The sequence below is a fragment of the Anastrepha obliqua genome, chromosome 4, assembly GCF_027943255.1.
Source record: "Anastrepha obliqua isolate idAnaObli1 chromosome 4, idAnaObli1_1.0, whole genome shotgun sequence".
NCBI lineage: Eukaryota > Metazoa > Arthropoda > Insecta > Diptera > Tephritidae > Anastrepha > Anastrepha obliqua.
In genome coordinates, this window is record NC_072895.1 from 115,604,566 (window position 1) to 115,623,531 (window position 18,966).

At 33.5% G+C, this 18,966-nt stretch overlaps 1 protein-coding gene across 12 annotated transcripts in view; it reads right to left on the bottom strand.

The window, feature by feature from the left end:
• Positions 1-18,966, bottom strand: part of LOC129246049 (cell adhesion molecule Dscam2) — a 244,335-nt gene that overhangs the window by 39,944 nt on the left and 185,425 nt on the right. For 10 of the 12 annotated variants that reach the window (XM_054884561.1, XM_054884569.1, XM_054884565.1 and 7 more), the window contains 7 exons: positions 7,764-7,883; positions 3,978-5,204; positions 1,581-1,736; positions 828-1,511; positions 663-771; positions 416-592; positions 137-303 (listed from right to left, as the gene is read on the bottom strand). In XM_054884561.1, the coding sequence (XP_054740536.1) occupies positions 137-303; positions 416-592; positions 663-771; positions 828-1,511; positions 1,581-1,736; positions 3,978-5,204; positions 7,764-7,883 (2,640 nt within the window). Of the gene's footprint in view, positions 1-136; positions 304-415; positions 593-662; positions 772-827; positions 1,512-1,580; positions 1,737-3,977; positions 5,205-7,763; positions 7,884-15,025; positions 15,317-18,067; positions 18,356-18,966 lie in introns of all 12 variants that reach the window. The other 2 variants (XM_054884562.1, XM_054884564.1) reach the window with 2 other exon arrangements.

Here is an 18,966-nt window from a genome sequence, read left to right on the forward strand (position 1 = left end):
GTTTCACATACATATGTACATTGTATGCATCAACACATGTGCACTCGTAAAGGCAATCATTAGCTATATATGTATGTATGTATGTATGTTTAAATTTACAAATATGAATGCAAATTGGAAAACTGAAAATAAATACCTCCAGTCACAGTCAATGTGGCGAAATCATATTCGGCAACAGTGAAGCCGGCAGAGTTATGAGCTGTAATGCGTAGGTTATACCAGGTGGCAGGTTCCAGATCCAAAACAACGTAGTTATTATCAGGCTTGACATTATTCGAAATTTGATTCCATTCAGTTTGATCGCTAAAAGGCAAGAAAAGGTGTTCAAATACGTGTTTTCCCAGAGATAAAAATAAATCGAATTCGGATTTTATTGGTTTTAGCTGTTTTTGCTGGTTTTAGCAGCAACACCAACCGCTTCTTGTTTTCAACAACAAAGTGAGACATAGGGCAGCCGCCATCTTTCCAGGCCTTGAAATGCAGTGAAACCGAGTTGGATGAAACCTCAATAAACCGCTGTTTCTCTGGCAATTTGGGCTTATAGCCTTTGGTGCGTGTGTTCAGTATGTCCGAAGCTTCGCCAGCGCCGATGCTGCAAAATGTAGGCGAGAAAAGCACATTAAAGCGTTCGCAAGCAATATTTGATTGCACCAACTACTCACTTATTGAAACCGGTAGCATAGACTTGATAGCGTGAACCGCAGAGCAGATTTTCAATGGTGTACTTCTGTGCATCAACAGAGACCTCAGCAGTTTCCCATTCGCCGAATTCTGTGTGAGAATTAATTAATAAATCGACTCTCCAGCACTTCCCTTCCTCCACTCACCTGGCTTATAGTGCAGTGTGTAGCCATGCAATGGTGCAGTGTCTCCCTCATGTGGCTTCAATTTTACGGTTAGCGAATCGGTGGTGGTGGCCGAGAGCGATACTTGTGGTGATTGTGGCGGCGCAAGTACAATCAATTTATGTGTAATTGAGTCCTTTGCAATCGAATTCTCGGCATGACACGAATATTCACCAGCATCTTGACGATTAACCGATTTGATCAACAACGAACCGTCGGGCAGTACGCGCATGCGATCATTGCCAGTAAACTCAACACCCTTAATCTTCCAGGTGATCTCAGGTTGTGGTGCACCTACAGCCAAGCATGGCATTTTAGCGTCTTCCTTGAAGGTGGCGGTGAAAGTGTCATCGAATGAGGCAATCTTGGCGGGCACTTGATCGCTGGGCATGGCAACAATGCTCTTTGAGGGCTGACCTTCGCCGATGTTGGTGCTAGCGGTGACCCAGAATTCGTAAGGCTTATTCTTTTCCAATTCAGTGGCCTCATAACTCATTTGATAATGTGGTATTTTCTGACTCTTGGGTCCACCCTCAGCGCCCTCGACTTTGGAGTAGACAGTGTATTGTTGGATGATGCCGTTAGGTTGTGCTGGTGGGCGCCACGAAACTAGTATGGCAGCTTGCCCCTTGACTAAGGCCTTCACATCGGTGGGTGCATCGGGAACTGGTGGCGTGCAATACAATTTTTTTAATAAGTTTTATAAATCATAGATTATTCAAGCAGTTTTCTTACCATCTGGTTCAGTATGACAATGGATGGGTGCGCTGCGTACGCCATCGCCGCCAGCGGTGGTGGCGAGTACTTGCATGGTGTAATTGGTGAACTTTTTGAGGCCATGCAAAACGGTGTCTGAGGAGGCAGTCTTCTTGTAGTGACGCTTGGTGTCATCTTTGAGTGAGAAAATAATGAGATTTTTTTCAATGAAAAACGATTTCGTTGCAGAAAATCAGAAATATATTGAAATTACCGTGTGAACTTTCCTTATTATCAAGATTTTAATTTATAGGCCTACTATTATCGATAGATTTTAATTTTTTATTTAATTAAATTAATTTTTACTGTGTTTTTATTTTGTCTGATCATAAAAAGAAAATTTTTAACAATTATTTTTACAATTTATTTTTATAAATCCTAGGGGTGTAGGGCAGATCGCCTCCGCGTGGTGCACGCTAAATGATTTATGGCCTTGGCGGCCTTCTTCGAAAACCTGAACGTTGAACGAGCCTTGCATTCACCTTTGGATTAATCTCTAAATATGTTGTTGTTATAGCAGCAAACACATTTTCCATACATATACGGGGAATGCTGCTAGAGTGACGGTCCCTGGCCGGATATAAAGTAAGGTCGTTCCGGTAACGGTAACGGTAACGGAACCGACTGTCGGGGTTATTGAAACATATTTTCGATTTCTGATCCCTGAGCTGGTGGCTGCAACTACTCACTTGCATAATAACTGTAGAGAAAGTAAATACTTACTCCGATAATCAAGTGGCAATCAAGGCCCAGAGGTCAATCACGGTGCACACGAAATTGGTTAGGGAGTGCCTTGCTTCACTTTCGATCGCATCCAAATTCTTTGGCCTAAGACTCATCTGGGTACAGGAAACTGCGAGGCGGATCAGCTGGCTAGACAAGGGACCTGTGAGGAAGTTTCCCCGCGAAAGGAGACGATTGGGATCCTCTTGACCAACTGCGGTATGCTACTGGAAATATTGGCTACGTGGCAACTCAGCGAGCGCTGGACAAGCACACAAACTAATAAGGTTACGAAATTCTTCTGACCACGTGGGGATCGCAAGCGTTTTGAAGTTCACAAAAGCTCAGCTCTCGAATTTCGTGGGTGTCCTCAAAGGGCACTATTCGCGACGTATGCATGCTGTGAGACTTGAAATTACTTCGAGTCCGTTTTGCGTCAGCTATATGGAGGTTGAGGTGGAATCATCTCAGCCCATTCTCCTTAGCTGTCCTTCTCTCGCGGGGCTAAGATTTAGGCATCTTGGTTCTCATTTCTTTGCTAAGCCAGCTGATAAATCAGGCCTTGCAGTTAAAAATCTGATCAACTTCATCAACAACATAAAGCGGACTGTAATGGTAATGGTTGTACGGGTTAGGCTAAGGCCTTTATGCACTGCGACCAGATTGATCTATTGTGCGCCCCTAATTACTTAATTATATTTATTTAGTATACAGGGGAATCGAACCAGCTCTTTAGAAGGGAGCAATTGTAGGCCTTCCTCTTCTAGTAGGTACGAGCCCAGGATTCTGTGTCTCCTGTGACCTAATGCCTCACAGTTAGTGATTAAGTGTTCCATAGACTCCTCTTCACCACAGCAGAACCTGCAGAATCTTATACTAGATAATCCTATTGAGTTAAAGTGTTTATTACAGGCAAAGTGATCTGTAAGTGCTCCACAGAGTAATCTGAGGCCCTTTTTATCTAGGGTTAGAGCAGATTTCGCTCTGTTGGCATTGAAGTTCAAAAAATTTTTGGAGTGATTAAGGCCGCTTGTTCGTTCGAGTGTTCCCTGATTTTAGTTTAGATCCATTTTTTGGTTTCCTGTTTTATATTATTTTTGTTAAAGCCGAAAAATGTAGTTGGCCCAATAAATAGCCCTTCTGCCCCTTTTTTGGCATAAAAGTCTGCCTTCTCGTTTCCTTCGTTTCCTTCGTGTCCCTCATGTTCTGGTACCCAAACCGGTGAGACCTGATTTAAGCGGACTGTAACTCAGTCATTGTTTGTAATCTACAAATACTCAACCCGCTACTTATCCCACCGCCTCGTCTCTGTTCTTCCGTTCTATCGGTTTAGTTCACCTTACTTCCTTTGTAATGTTATCACAAAGGATGAATTTGATTTCTTCGTCCAAGTAATCCTACTCTTGGACCTAACCTTACCCACGTAAACCCTGGATCTTATCAATTATTTTCTTATAAAAATCACTGTGTGAACTCTCTCTGAAAGAGCTGGTCAATACTCATAAGTCAAACAAATTGTATCTCAATTTAAATCATCTAAACCAATTTTGGCCCCTTCAAAATATAATTTTTTTTTTTTTTGTTTTCCCAGAACTGAAAATTCAATCATACCGTTGTACGATTGGTTTTAATTGCTCCGTCCTTGATACTCACCATACCACTCATCGCTGGGCGCATACACCACTTTGTAGGTCTTGATAACACCATTAGCCGACTCAAGTGGTGGACTCACCCAGCTGACGCGAATGGTCTGCGAGGTCAATGTTGTGCAGGCAGTGTCGCTTGGTGGTTGGCTGGGTGTGCCCTCGGCAGTGAATTGTTTCTCTTCTTCGCTCAATGGACCAGCGCCGATCTTGTTGAATGCTTGTATCACAACCGAATACTGTGTATACACGCGCAAATTATTCAATTCCAAGCTATGTTCCTTGCCTTCTTCAGTCAAAAAGTTAACAGTCTCAAAAACGTATGACGAATTGGTATTCGATAGTTTGTAGCCAACGTAGTAGCCCAATATTTCACCATTCCATTCGGAGCGTGCTGGTGGTTTCCAGGTGACGCGCAGTGTAGTCTGATTCACTGGTTCAACTTTGATATTTTGTGGCTTGCCAGAGGGTGCTTCTTCTGCGGTAATGATTGTCACAGCTTCCGATGATTGCGAAGTACCAATGGCATTCTCGGCCACAATGCGTATATTGTAGGTGGTGGCAGGACTCAATTTTTGCACTTGCGCTTCGGTAGTATGTCCGGGCACCATAACACGATCCACTTCATCCCAGCTTGCGCGTGAACGTTTGAATTCAATTATGTAGCGAATCAGTGGTGAATTGCCATCGTAGGGTTGAGCCCAGCTCAATTGTACAGAACGTCCAGATTTATCCAAAACTTTCAAGGCGTAGGGCATTTCGGGCACTTCCTGAATGATCATATTAATGCTAGTGTCGTCCGAACCGAAAGCATTGGTGGCCAAGCAAGTGAAGAGCGCTGAGTCGGAACGTTCGGTGCGTTTAATGGAGAGGCTCGACATGACACCGGTGGAGAGAATTTCTTCGCGAATTGTGTAGCGATTATCATTCTTGGGGTCCAAGCGTACATTATTCATGTTCCAGAGTATGCCAATGGGTTTCTCGCCCTTAGCTTCGCATTGCAGCACAGCGGGTTCGCCACGGCGTGCGGTCTGATTACGAAGTTTTTCGGTGAATTCTGGTGGTGCCTGTACGCTAATCATAATGACGGCTGAAAGTCCAGATCCAATACCATTGATAGCCTCACAGAGATAATAGCCTTCGTTGGTCTTTTGAATATTGTCGATGTGCAGGGTGCCTTCTTCAACGCGAATATTATCGTTCTTCTTCAGATCCTTGTATTCACCGGGGCTATCGCCTGAGTTGAAGGGAGAAAAGTGTAAAAGATTAGCAATAAATAAAAATGACAGTGTATATGGAATGAAAATAAATGTACTTTGCACAATAATTTAATCAGTGCTAGTTTTCTTATTTTTGATTCATTTTATTATATTTTATGTTTTTATTTTATTTTTTCTATTTTTGTTTTTATTTAGTTAATTGTAATTTTATTTTGCTTTCCTTCGTTTATTTAATTTTATTTTATTTTCATTCAATTTTAATTTAATTTGGTTTAGTTTTATTTCATTTTTTTTAATGTAATTTTATGTGATTTCGTGTTATTTTTTAATTTGATTTAATTTTTTTACTTGGTGTGATTTGATTTGATTTAATTTTATTTTATTTAAGTTTATTTATTAATTTGATTTTTTTATTAATTTTTATTGATTTTATTTTGCATATTTTTTTATATATATAATTTATTTTATTATTTATGTTTATTATTTTAGTGAAACGAAACCTGTTATTTTATTTTTACTTTATTTTTTTAATTGGTGTGATTTGATTTGATTTCATTTATTTTGATTTTATTTATTTTTTATTTTATTTTATTTTTGTTTTTTTTTTTTTTTTTATTTGGATTGACTTAATTTAATTTTATTTTTTCTGGTTTAATTTAATTTAAGTTGATTTAGTTTTATTTTACTCATTTTTTGTTATTTTATTTGGTTTCTTTTACTTTTATGTTTTTTTTTTGTTTTATTTCTTTTTTTGTTTTTTTTTTTCTACTTGGGTTGATTAATTTGATTTGTTATTTTTATTTTATGTGATTCCATTTTATGTAATTTAATTTAGATTTTGTTATTTTATATTTTTTTAATTTTTTTTTTTTTGTTAATTGGTTTGATTTAATTTAATGTTATTTCCTTTCATCTGGCTTAATTTGATTTAGGTTTATTTTATTTATTTTTTAATTTTTATAAAATTTCCTGTGGTTTCATCGTATTTTATTAAAATTTTTTTATTGTTTTTTTTTTTACTTGGTTTGATTTGATTTAATTTAATTTTATATCATTTTAGATCATTTAATTTAATTTTATTTTATCTGGTTTAATTTAAATTGATTTATTTTTATTTTATTTATTTTTTATTATTTTATTTAGTTTTTTACTTGGTTTGATTTGATTTAATTTAATTTTATAATATATATTATCATTTTAGATCATTTGGTTGGTTGGTTGGTTTAAGGGTGAACCCGCATCGGAGTGCCACATAGACTGCGAGTTGGGTCCGTTGTATTGCCCTAGAGCTCATTATGTTATATGATTTCCCCACCTAACCGAGATTTTTATTGTAGATTTCGGTCAAAGATATTAATTCGTTTCGAGAATTTGATGAGAGACTCGATTTTCAGGTTCGATAGTACTGAAAGATTGTCAATTGTTGGAGAGCCTAGAAGAGCGAGTCGACTTCTGGCTAGACCGGGACAACTGCACAGCAAATGCCTGCTCGATATGAGCATTTTACATATTGAGAGTGGAATGTGGATTGTGGGTAAGTTACTAACATTTGATTGCGCAGTCCAGATTTAATTTAGATTTTGTTATTTTATATTTAAAATTTTTTTTTTTTGTTTTACTTGGTTTGATTTGATTTAATGTAATTGTATATCATTTTAGATCATTTAATTTAATTTTATTTTATTTTATCTGGTTTAATTTAAATTGATTTATTTTTATTTTATTTATTTTTTATTATTTTATTTAGTTTCATTTTATTTGTTTTTTTGTTCTTGTTTTTTACTTGGGTTGATTAATTTGATTTAATTTAATTTAATTTAGTTTTTCTCTATTTAATTTTTTATTTTTTGTTTAATTTAATTTAAGTTGATTTAGTTTTATTTTACTCATTTTTTGTTATTTTATGTGGTTTCATTTATTTTTATATTTTTTTGTTTTATTTCTTTTTTTTACTTGGGTTGATTAATTTGATTTGATTTAATTTAATTTTATATCATTTTAGATCATTTAATTTAATTTTATTTTATCTGGTTTAATTTAAATTGATTTATTTTTATTTTATTTATTTTTTATTATTTTATTTAGTTTCATTTTATTTGTTTTTTTGTTCTTGTTTTTTTACTTGGGTTGATTAATTTGATTTAATTTAATTTAATTTAGTTTTTTTCTATTTAATTTTTTATTTTTTGTTTAATTTTTTTTTTTAATTATTCTTATTATTTTTAATTGGTTTGATTCAATTTTTATTTTTAATTTTTTTTTTTTATTTTTATTTTTTTAATTTTTTTATTTTCAATTTTTTTTCCTCTGAATTAATTTTACTTGATTAAATTTTATTTTATTTTATTTTGTTTTTATTCGTTTTTATTTATTTTATTTGTTTTTTATTTATAAGTTATTTTTCATTTTTATTTTTTATAATATATATATTTTTTATGTATATTTAAATTTATTTATTATACATTTTACTAGTTGTTTTTATTTTTATATTACTTTTAATTTCCTCTCTAATTTACCCTTCAGGTCCATACAATTTATATTTGTCTATCCCTGTTCTTTTATCTTTATTTACTTACCAACGGCTTTCTTCCATGTAACCTGTGGTTTGGGGAAGCCATCAGCCTTGCATTCAACCTTAGCATCGGAGCCTTGTGCAAAAGCTTTGTCGGTGGGTTCGAGTATCCATCTGGGTGGCACTGTTGTGTTTTAAGTTGAAGTTGGTTTTTCGTAAAGTGAATAGAAAAATAATATATTAGCATATTTCATCGAGTTTCTTGGTTAAAAAAGTACATTTAGAAAGCATGCGGTAAGGTTTAGAAGAATCCATAAAGCGGACGGACGGACGACGAAGGTGAAGTGAAGTGGTAATTTTTATTGCGATTAGACTTTCGGAGATTTTTTTCTTTTTGATTTTGAGAGAAAATATATTTTTTTAATAAGAGGAATGCAATTTATTGCATTTATTTTTTCTTTAAAATTAAAACTTTTTTCTTTAAAATTGCAATTTTTTCTTTAAATTTAAAACTTTTTTCTTAAATATACTAACAATTCTATTTTTACCATTTCACTTTACCTCAATGTACTTACGAAAATTTTGATGTTTCGATGACTCCCATATCTTTATAAGAAATCTTTACAAAAAATGAAAACTCATAATTTCTAACCTTTATTTGTTTTATATTTAATTTTTATTTAATTAAAACATTTTTGCTAATTGAAATATAGTAATTTTATAGTTTTTGTCTTTAGAAAACAGATATTTCTGTCGAAATCACAAGTAATCAAGGAACTATGCAAGCGATGCCTAATGAGAGACGTCGCTGCCAATAACCATCGACTTCCGATAATTTAGACTCAATGAAGCGACTGTTGGCTCAATTCTTGTGCAAATTTTTGTATACGTAAAAAGTTCTCATGGGCTGAGCTCATAAATTTAAGAATAATTTGATAGAAATAATTGTAGAAATAATTTTATACGTAAAACATTCTCATGGATTGAACTTATTAAATTTTTGAATATATTTTGAAGCCTACAGAAGTGTGCTTTCAATTGCGCTTAATTTTTAAACTTTATTTTTAACTGAAATGAATTCAGGGCATTTATAAAGTTTATTGTTTTAAAATTTTTGCACCAATTCACTTCTGTGAGTAGCCCAGACCAGTAAACCATAAGTAATGGCAGAAGAGAGGGGCAGTCTCCTTCGCGTTGGAAAGGCTGCAGAATTTGCCTTCGTTTGGAATTTTCATTAAGCACTGGCTCAGCGATAAATGTAATTTTTAAACTTGGCTGAAATTGAAAAAATTTTTCCGTGAGAAAAATGTGTATTGAGAGCAATGTGCTTAATTATGTCTGAGTAGTGTACTTGCTAGTCTGTCCTGACAAAGAAAAGAGTGCTGTGAAATTAACTTAAAGTTATTTAATTTTTTTAACTGAAGGAGAAATCTCTTGGAATTACGCTGCGCAGAATTACACTTAGAGGCTTAGAATTAAACAGTTTCAAGGTTGATTTAAATTCTACACGAGAAATAACTGTAATGCGTCGTATGTGCAATAAAGAGGAGATTTATGCCACTGCTTCACAAAATGAAGAGCTAAATTGGAAATTTTTTCGGGAATACTGGCAAAAGTTGCTTAAAATAATTTTTTTATTAAATATGAAATAGCATAAATTTTTACAAAAACGTGGTTTTAATTTTAAAATCGAGGTGAAAAATTTTAAATTATCAGTCGTAAATCTCGGCTCCTCAATTAGTTCATGAAAGAAAATAATTCAAAGGCATCTGCAATTTTCATGCAAAATGGATTTTCAGATTTGGGATCGATTTGTTAAAGAGAGTTGGGATTTTTTTTAATATTTTGAAAAATTTTAATATATGAATTTCCCAAGAATAAAAGTTTTTTATGCAGGCATTTGCTATGCAGTCAGATGTTTGAAATTAAATTGATATCAAGTTTGAATATTTAAATGAAACGGCAATTGACCGAACTTCATTTCCTTTAAATAGTATTTTTTTCTCCCTCAACTATTAAATACTCTCTCTTCAAATTTATTCAACAGCTTCATAGCTTTTTCCGGAATAATCATCAACATCAAAATTTTCTGCAAATACCGACGCTTAAGAGCTATGCAAATAAAAAAATTTTTTTTCAACTACAACCAAAGAAAGCATCAAGCTACATTTATACAAACAGAAGGCAAAAAGGACAACGAAATTTTAGTGGATTAATTGAAAATAAAATATTAATTGAAATGAAAGTTTCAAAATCTGTACAGCGCATGCGTAAAACGAATTGTTAAGCGTTGCTGAGAGAGTGATGATTTTTTAATTTAAATTTTAATAAATTCATGAGTTAAATATATTTAAAACACTTTATAATCAAAACTTCGTTATCAAAATTTTATTTTATAAAGTAAATTAAAGCTATTTTAATTTCTATGAACTCTTGCATACATTTGCAAACATTTTCTTGATATAATATTTCCCTCAGCATCAATTAACACTAGATAATTTTCGTTTGTATACAAATTATGAGTTGTTAATGAAAATGAAAGTTAATTAAAGACAGGATACTTTTTGGGGTGCGGATGGTACATGAGATGGGCAGGAATTGCAAGAGTGGAAGAGACCGAGTAGTGATCAGAATGGATGAGCGCGTATCGGGAGAAAAGCTGTGTTTTGTGTCGAATACGAATATGCACACAGCTGTGTTAATAGGTAAAATGTAATGTTGTTGACCGGCGTTTGTACATACTGTTAGATCATTCAACAGAAACTTGAACACTGTATATATGGACAACGAAGCCGAGCTGCTATTTACAGCTGCAAATATTTTACATTCATGATAGCCGAGTAATACGAAGCCCTGCACATATTCAATGTAGAGGCAGATACAGAGTGCTCTTATTAGCAGTGGGTGGCAATGTTATTACTGTTTGATGTTTTGATGTTTTGCTGTTAGTTGTTAGTAGTTAGTTTACATATTATGTTAATGTACAAAGTGAGATATGTTACAGGCAGAGAAGTTGTAAATGATTACATATTATTATTAGTGTTATTAATATATAATTGACAATGTTAATATTTAACATTCACAAATCCTCTGATCAAATGTAACAGTGTGTTAAAAAGCATTTTACAGAGAATTTGCTGTTGGTAAGCGAGGAGGCACAGAGGGATGTTTTTAAAGTAGGAAAGATAGATTTGTATATTCTTACAAAATGCATTCGTTTGCTGCGCACATTTACAAAATTCGCTTTACATATTCTTATTCTCTTTTTTTTCAACTGTTTACTAATTGCATTTTCAATTGAAAAACAAAAACCGTTTGCCAATTAGCACAAAATTCTTTTGAGATATTAAAAATCAAATGCAATTAATAAATCAAAAAATTAAATGCTTTAAACTTGAACAAAATTTTAATTTAATTAATTAAAAAATTAGAAGAAAATATTTTTTAATAAATAAACAAAAGGCTGAAGCAATTTTTAGTATAGAGTATTTTGTTGCATTTTCCATACCCAGTGTTGCACAGTGTTTTCGCTGAATTTTGTTATTTTGTTATTTTTTTGTTGTTTGGTTTAATGCAAAACTTTAATAGTTTTCTTGCATTTTTTGGTGTTGGTGTAGCTTATATTTATTAAAGGAGTGCTTCGGGTGCAGCTATATGTATTCTGGGTGCCATTGTGTGTGTATGCGCAAAGTATGTGTATGTGTAGCGTGTTTGTGCTTCAAGTGATATTATTTGTTGTTGCGAATTTGAGCTGTTTTGCCATTTACTTTTCATACATGAGTTGCTGATGAATGAATCATACGCAATTAAAAAAACAAAAAAACTGTAATACCCAAGCCAGTATTTTCGATAGATTTGTCCACAACATCCATGTTAACAAAAACAGTATTTATATTTTTCATATAACTTGCGATTAGTTTAAATAAATTTGTACAAGCTTTATGCCGCGAGTACGCCATTCGTTTTTTTTTCGGAAATAAGAAAATGTATATACAAAAAGTTACCAGCGCGGAAATTTTTGCATCCGATTTTTAAAAGAGTGAAACGCAAATTTCTTGCAGTTCAGAAAATGTGTCTATATATGGATTTAGGAGGATCCATGAGAAGAAAAAAAAATGTCATGAGAAGAAGAAAACAATTTCCATAAAATATTTTTTTTTTTTTTTTTGATCAAACGAAATTTCGAAATTGCTTTCGCTCAAAAAATGTCCCCATATTAAGGAGTTTGTGTCAAAAATAATTCAGGAACAAAATATTTCCATACACCAATATCAAAAAGGCATACATATATACGTACATATGCATGTGTGCACGCTTTTCAAAAGTCCTGAGAACCCCTTTTATATAATATAAGGCCGTTTTCAAGCCAAAAAACCTGAATTCCTAATTAATAAATAAAATTAAAAAACCTTTTTTGGGAAAGTCGTTCAAAAAATGCATTTTAAAATCAACTTCTCATACAAATATTTTTTAATACATACTTGCGTTGTGTGGTAGGCAAAAAACTGTTTTAAAAAATTGTGCGGCTGATAAATATTTTTGTTTAAAAAAACAGTTAAGTTTAAGCTACAAAATAATTTTATTCAGTCTAGAAATTCATAAATTTGAATTGAGCTTAAAAATGTATAATTTTTTCTATCACCTACTCATTAATTTTGAACTGTACAGACATATGGTGGCGCAAAATTAATCATCCAATTTTGTTTTTGGATAACATTTTTACTCAATAAAAAATAATAATTTTGAGTGATGAAAATTTTTATGTTGATCTTTACGCGCTCCATTACGTGTCTGTTTGTATACAGCAGGTGTGTAGTTCACAAGGGTTAAATATGATTGGCGTACGATGCAATTTGCAAAAATTATAAATTTTTTAATAAGATGATTAATTTTGCGCCATTAATTTTATACACTTTGCTTCTACTAATTTCTATCAGCCAAATTCACAAAATACGTGCATTTAAAAAAATAATATTTTTATTAAGCTTTTTGGTTTTTTTGCTATTTTATTTTCTCGCATAAAAAAGTGAAGATTTTTATTTAAAACTGTTTTATTATTATTTTAGAATTAGTATGTTGTAAGAGTTAAGATTTTGAAATTTTATAAAAAAGTTATTTCTGCTTTGCCATAATTCAAGCCTTATTTCTAACAATTTTTTTTTTTTAATTTATTTATTTTTTATTTTTGTTAAATAGAGAAAAAATTTAAATTTTTGAAAATTCGAGTATTATAAAATCTGTACAGTTTTTAATAGCCAAGTTCTCTTTGCCTACCATTCACCGTCAGCAGCGCAGTCTTATTGGCGCTGCCCGCCGCATTGGAGACTTCACACGTATAGCGGCCCGTATGCTGCGATGTGACATTATTGATTAACAAAAGGCTTGTATGCTCGCCCACGCTTGCCAAAGTGGCCAAATCTCCGCTGATGTGCTTCTCATTCAAATACCATTTAAATAATATAGGCAAATCGCCCTTGCTGGCAATACAAGTCAGCTGAACATAATCGCCCATATGGCAGGAGGTGGCCGATATGGAGAGTTTGGCCAGAAATGGGATTTCTTTGAGGTTGAGAAAACGATTGCAAGTAGTTAGAAGATGAGGGAATATGAATAATTGGTATTTGAAAATTTCAAAAAGAATTTTGCAATTGAAAATTGTAGGGTTTAAGAATAGTTGATTTTAAAACTTTTATTATTACTTTTTGTTTTAAATTAAATATTTTTTTTTTGCTTATTTAAAACAAAATTTTATTATTATTATTGCTTACTTAAAAAAAATTTTTCTTTTACTCTAAAAATATATGTAAATTTTTATTTCAATATTTTTTTATATTCATATTTTAGTTTTATCCCTAAAACATTTATATTATTCTTGAAAACTCGTCAACTTCCCATATCATAACCGCAGCAGCACTAGAACTTCAGATCAAGTTCGCTGCTTAAGTCTTTCGTCTGATACTCGCAATCCTCTTGGAACTTTAAACAATAACGGAATTACAAAAACGCAAAGCAAAACAAGGATTTATAATCTGCGCATAACGCAGATAGCATGCTTAGATTCATTCTGCAACACCCTCACCCTTCACTTTCAACACCGACCAGCGACGCGCCTCACCCGCCGCATTGCGAGCAACACACGTATAATTCCCCGAATCGCTGATAGTAGTTTGACGCAGCGACAATATCAACGTGTACTCATCAATTTTATGATAAATGGAACGTAGCAAGGGTTGGCCATTCTTTAGCCAATGTATATCGATGGGCAAGTCGCCGGAGATAGCCATGCACATGACACGCACCGCCTGACCGCCATTTACACCGTTCGCATTGAAATGGAATTGCTCAAGTTGGGGGAGTTCTGTATGCAGCACAAGAAGTTACATAAGTGGGAGGGAGCAGAGATGTGGGCAGTGCGTGGTAAAAGAGACAAATACATAAATATGTACATAAGTGCACGTTCATATGAAAGAGATGAGAAGGTGAGTGGTGAAAAAATTGTCTGATGAAACAAATGCTTACAGAGAAAAAGAGGAAGTGATGTAGCCCAAAAGGTATTTAAAAATTTATAAATTATGAAATTATAGTTTATTGTTATTTTTAGCCGTTTAAGAAGACTTCATTTAATGACGCAACTTTATCAAACACTTCAATTTGAGTTTGTGACTCAGTAAAAAATGTATTGAGTCAATTTAGAAGGGAGTAAAAAATAAACAGACAAAAATATTTATTAAGCCGTATGCCTATTTGCATACTTTTGAGTTTATTTCCCTCTTCAAATCAAATTCTTATTTCCATATTTTTTTATTTTTACAGATTTTGGGCTAACAGGACTATTTTAAGAAAATTCTCCCTTTAAATTACATTCATATTTCCATAATTTTTATTTTTACACACTTTTGAGCTAACAGCACTATTTTACAAAATTTTGATATTCACACAAAACTTGAGGCCCACGTAGAAATTTCAGCATCGACAAACATCTGGGAATGGAATTGTGTAGTTCAGCAAACATTTAAGGACAAAACACCACAGGTATTATAAGCATTATTAAGTGAAGACATACTAAACTAAAGAAGAAATGCCCGCACTAGCACACGAACATATGCCTGTAAGCGCCCAACAATATGCAACACTATTTCGTGTTGTGACGCGTCTTGCACTAAAACTAAAAACACTTAGTTAAGCCATTCCACAAGAATTGAAGTGCGTCCGCAGCCATTACAAATTATTATTGTACTAAAACTATTTTAAAACTAACAGATTTTGCCGCTCTCCACTAATACTATGTTTATTCTATGTAAATACTAACTTAGCGTATTCACAAACCCTTCACTGTTAAACTCGTCGACACTGTTGTATATCCAGCACGATTTGCACCCATACATGTGTATTTGCCCGCATGTTCACCGCTTACGCTTTCAATATTGAGCGAACTACTACGTTTGCTGTGCATTAAAATCATGATGCCATCGACCAAGCGGGCCGGCTCGTCATTATAGTACCAGGTTATGTTGAAGGGCGCATCGCCATGCACAACCGCACACGTGAGCTGGAAATAATCGCCCACAAAGAGTGGCGAATCGGCGTTGGTAGGGAGCGGCGCAAGTTTTGGTGGCACTAAGATGAATTCCATATGTAAAAGGGAAGGAGAGTAAGGAAATGAGGGATGGGATGGGAAACAATGATAATGAATCAATTAGATCGATGTAAGTAGTAATCGATAATAGATGCAGATCGATGTAAGTGATGTGGGAGTTTTAATAGCACACCAATTTTGGATAGTTGATTGAGGACAGTTGCAACGTCGGACGATTTGAAGCACATAAATAAAATACAAAACCAAAAAATTAAAAATGTACGAATAGAAAAAAGTGACTTAAAAACAGTTCTAAGTAGAAGTAGCAAACATAAAAAACTGTATCTTAAATTAACATTTCTTCCGCTTTCATTGTACCATTCACAATTAATTGGGCCGTATAATTCGTTACACCAGCCGCATTTTTGCCATAACAGGTGTAATTGCCCGCATGCGCGCCGTCTATCGATTCAATAGTTAAAGCTGAACTGCGTGAGCCCATTTTCGAAATAGTTATGCCACGTAGCTGCGCATAGCTTTCATTCAGCGGCAAACCATTGTAGTACCAATAGACCAAAAGCGGATGATCGCCGTGTATTATAGAGCATTGTAGGGTACAGTAATCGCCGGGGAAAAATGCATCTGCGCCAGAGTTAAAGGGCGCGATTTTGGGTAGTACTAAATTTTTCGAAGATTTGATTTTTTTAATGTGCGCATGTAAGAAGGTGAAAGAAAATTTAATAGAGATTTAGTTAGTGTATGCAAAATGTTGCCAATTTGATTTTTCATTTAATTTTTTTCCAGGAATTTCTGTCCTAAAAGTTCTCCCTACATATTAAGCTTCAATAATCTTCTAAAATACCAAAAAAATGTATGTCATGTGGAATGCTTAAAAGCAGAATAAAAATCATCAAACGGCATTATAAATAGATTTCCTGTACGTTTTTATATCGACAGACAAGATTTAGGAGATCAGTAAGAAAAATAGAGGATAAAGTATTAAAAAAGTGTTAAATGCATAAGAATTATTTTTTAGTTTTCCGCTTTTTATAAAAACCAAAAACTTTTAACTGCATGAGACTCTTAGAAAAATCTTCAACAAATCTTATAGCCTTACGGTGACGCCATACAATCAGTTTTGCAATTCTTTTCAATTTTGAAATTAAAATTTTTTTTATTTATTTTTTTTTTGATTGAAATAAAAAAAAAATTTAGATTTAATTTTTCAATTTTTAATTAAATTTTTTTTTTCAATTATTTTTTTTAATTTTGTTTTTCTAAAAATCGTCAAAATTAAAAAAACAATTTAAAAACAAAAAAAAATAATTTTTCAATTAATTAATATATAATAAAAAAACCATATTTTTCAATCATTGTTCTAAAATTCATCAAATTTCTTCTAAAAATCATCAAAATTTAAAGCCAATACGTAGGCTGCGTTTGCTTTGACAATCACCTTTATTATCAATATATCGCCTTCGAGAAAACAACAACAAAAAATTACGTTAATGAGCTGTTGAGTTCTGTTTTTGTGTTAATTCAATTTTGTAAGGATGCAAATGCAAATCTTGTAAAATCCAAAAATTAGTCGATTCATGAATGCCTAATTGTTGAGAACGTCGAGCTTTCGATGTTGAAGGTTGTTCAGCAATACTCTACGCTACAGCAGCAATATCCTCAATAGAAAGTATAGTCTTTTCTCTACGAGTGCTTTTTCTATCCTCGACAGAATCAGTTTTTTAGAATTTCTTCATCAACCATCATTAAATTGTCGACTAACTCGGATGATTATTTTCACTAAAAATTTCACGATATTCGCGATTTACATATTGTTTTTGAAGATCAACCTTTTTTTTAATAAGTTTCAATCAGTTTAACGCGTTGTTCTTTGGTGTAGCCTACTTGAAAAATGTCAATGATGACATAAGAAAAGGTAAATTATTCACTACTGTCATCTAGGCGTCACTAGATCTTTTATATGTCTTTAAAATACAGAAAATGTTGAGGGTATTACATAGCAAAGTTGTAAATCAAAGTGTTGATGCTGCTGATAAAAAAAAATCATTTTCGAAAATGTTCACGAGGTTGAGTACATTAAATAGCGTAAAACTTTCATTGACAAATGTCAGATTGGACGCATTTGATTTTACCCATTTGATTTCTGGAGTTCTAGTTCCTATCTGTAATAAATGAGTTGTTACATCCGTCTACATCGGTTTTGAGATCCAAGGAAAGCATGCGCCCTTGACGAGAATCAGTTCCAAAATTGGACCCACCTTTAGCTCACGAAGCAGTACGTAGCCCTTTATATTATACACAATAATAAATTAATATTTTAAGAATATATTAGTTTTAAAATGGTGCGGCATTGGCAAAATCTTTGTGCACTGGAAAACTGTTTTTGTGCTCAACATGCAAAATTTTTCTTCGAGTGTTTTGCCGGCAATTCTAGGCAAAAGGTTTACAAACGTTAAACGTAGTTTTCTTTTCATAGCAAGCAAATTTGGACAAACAGAAACACTAGTCTCTTTTTAGTGCTCAGTGACGGAGAGATAAAGGAAGAGAGCGAGAGATAAAGAAAAAGGGAATAGCGAGAATAGCGGAGAGTATTTAGTAGCCAGCAAGTAAATTTTTTTCTACATATTTAATTTTCTACATTACCAAAATGTAATTTCAAAGCGATTAACAAGTGGTTAGTAGCTGCCACGACACTTTTGTTAGTTATTTTTTAACTAAGTCTTTCATATTTTTTTTTTATACAAATAGCATTATTTTCTATTAAGCTCGCTAACCATAAACATTCAATTCAGTTGAGTAACTCTGCACGCCCGCACGATTACTTGCATTGCAAGTGAAATTCCCAGCATGTTGATGATCAACCGATTCAATGGTCAGTACACTGCTGCGACGACCCACTGTCATTGTGGACACGCCAAGCGCCTCGCTAACTAGCTCGCCATTTAGCGTCCACTCAATGACGAGCGGCAAATCACCAGTGGGCACTGAGCAATGCAAAGTGAGATATTGGCCCGTCTGAGCGGGACCCTCCTCGAAAGCAAAGGGTGTGATGCGTGGTAAAACTAAAAGCGGTTATTTTAATAGAAGGAAAAGAAAGGGATGTATAGAATTTAGTGGAGCAGAAATAAACATCAATAAATATTTTATGTAAATAATAAATTTGAGAAAGTAAGAAAACAGCAAATTTTTTCATTTCACTATTTAAGATTATTCTTAATTCTTTGAATGACCTATAACTTTCAGCTGTGTACTGTAACTGGCTTTGCCCGCCTCATTCGAGCCATGGCAACTATAGTTGCCTGCATGTCGCGCGCTTACATTCTCAATGGTTAGAACACTGCTGCGGCGCCCCAATTTCGAAATCAATATATCCTGATCATCGGCATTGATCAGCGGTTGATTGTTGAAGGTCCAGAGTATGTTGAGCGGCAAGTCGCCCTCGGTAATGGTACACTGATAGGTTATGTATTGGCCGATGTGCACGGCTTGATTGCCGCTAGAGAAGGGAGATATTTGTGGAGGCACTTTAGGAGAGAGGAGATGTGAGAATAAGTAAAAGCGCAGGAAAGTGAGCGAGTTAAAGAGATGGGTTTTTAGTAAGTCACAGAGAGGAGAAAACTAATTACTATACATTAATTCAAAGAAATAATAATTGATAGCGAAAAAATCTTAA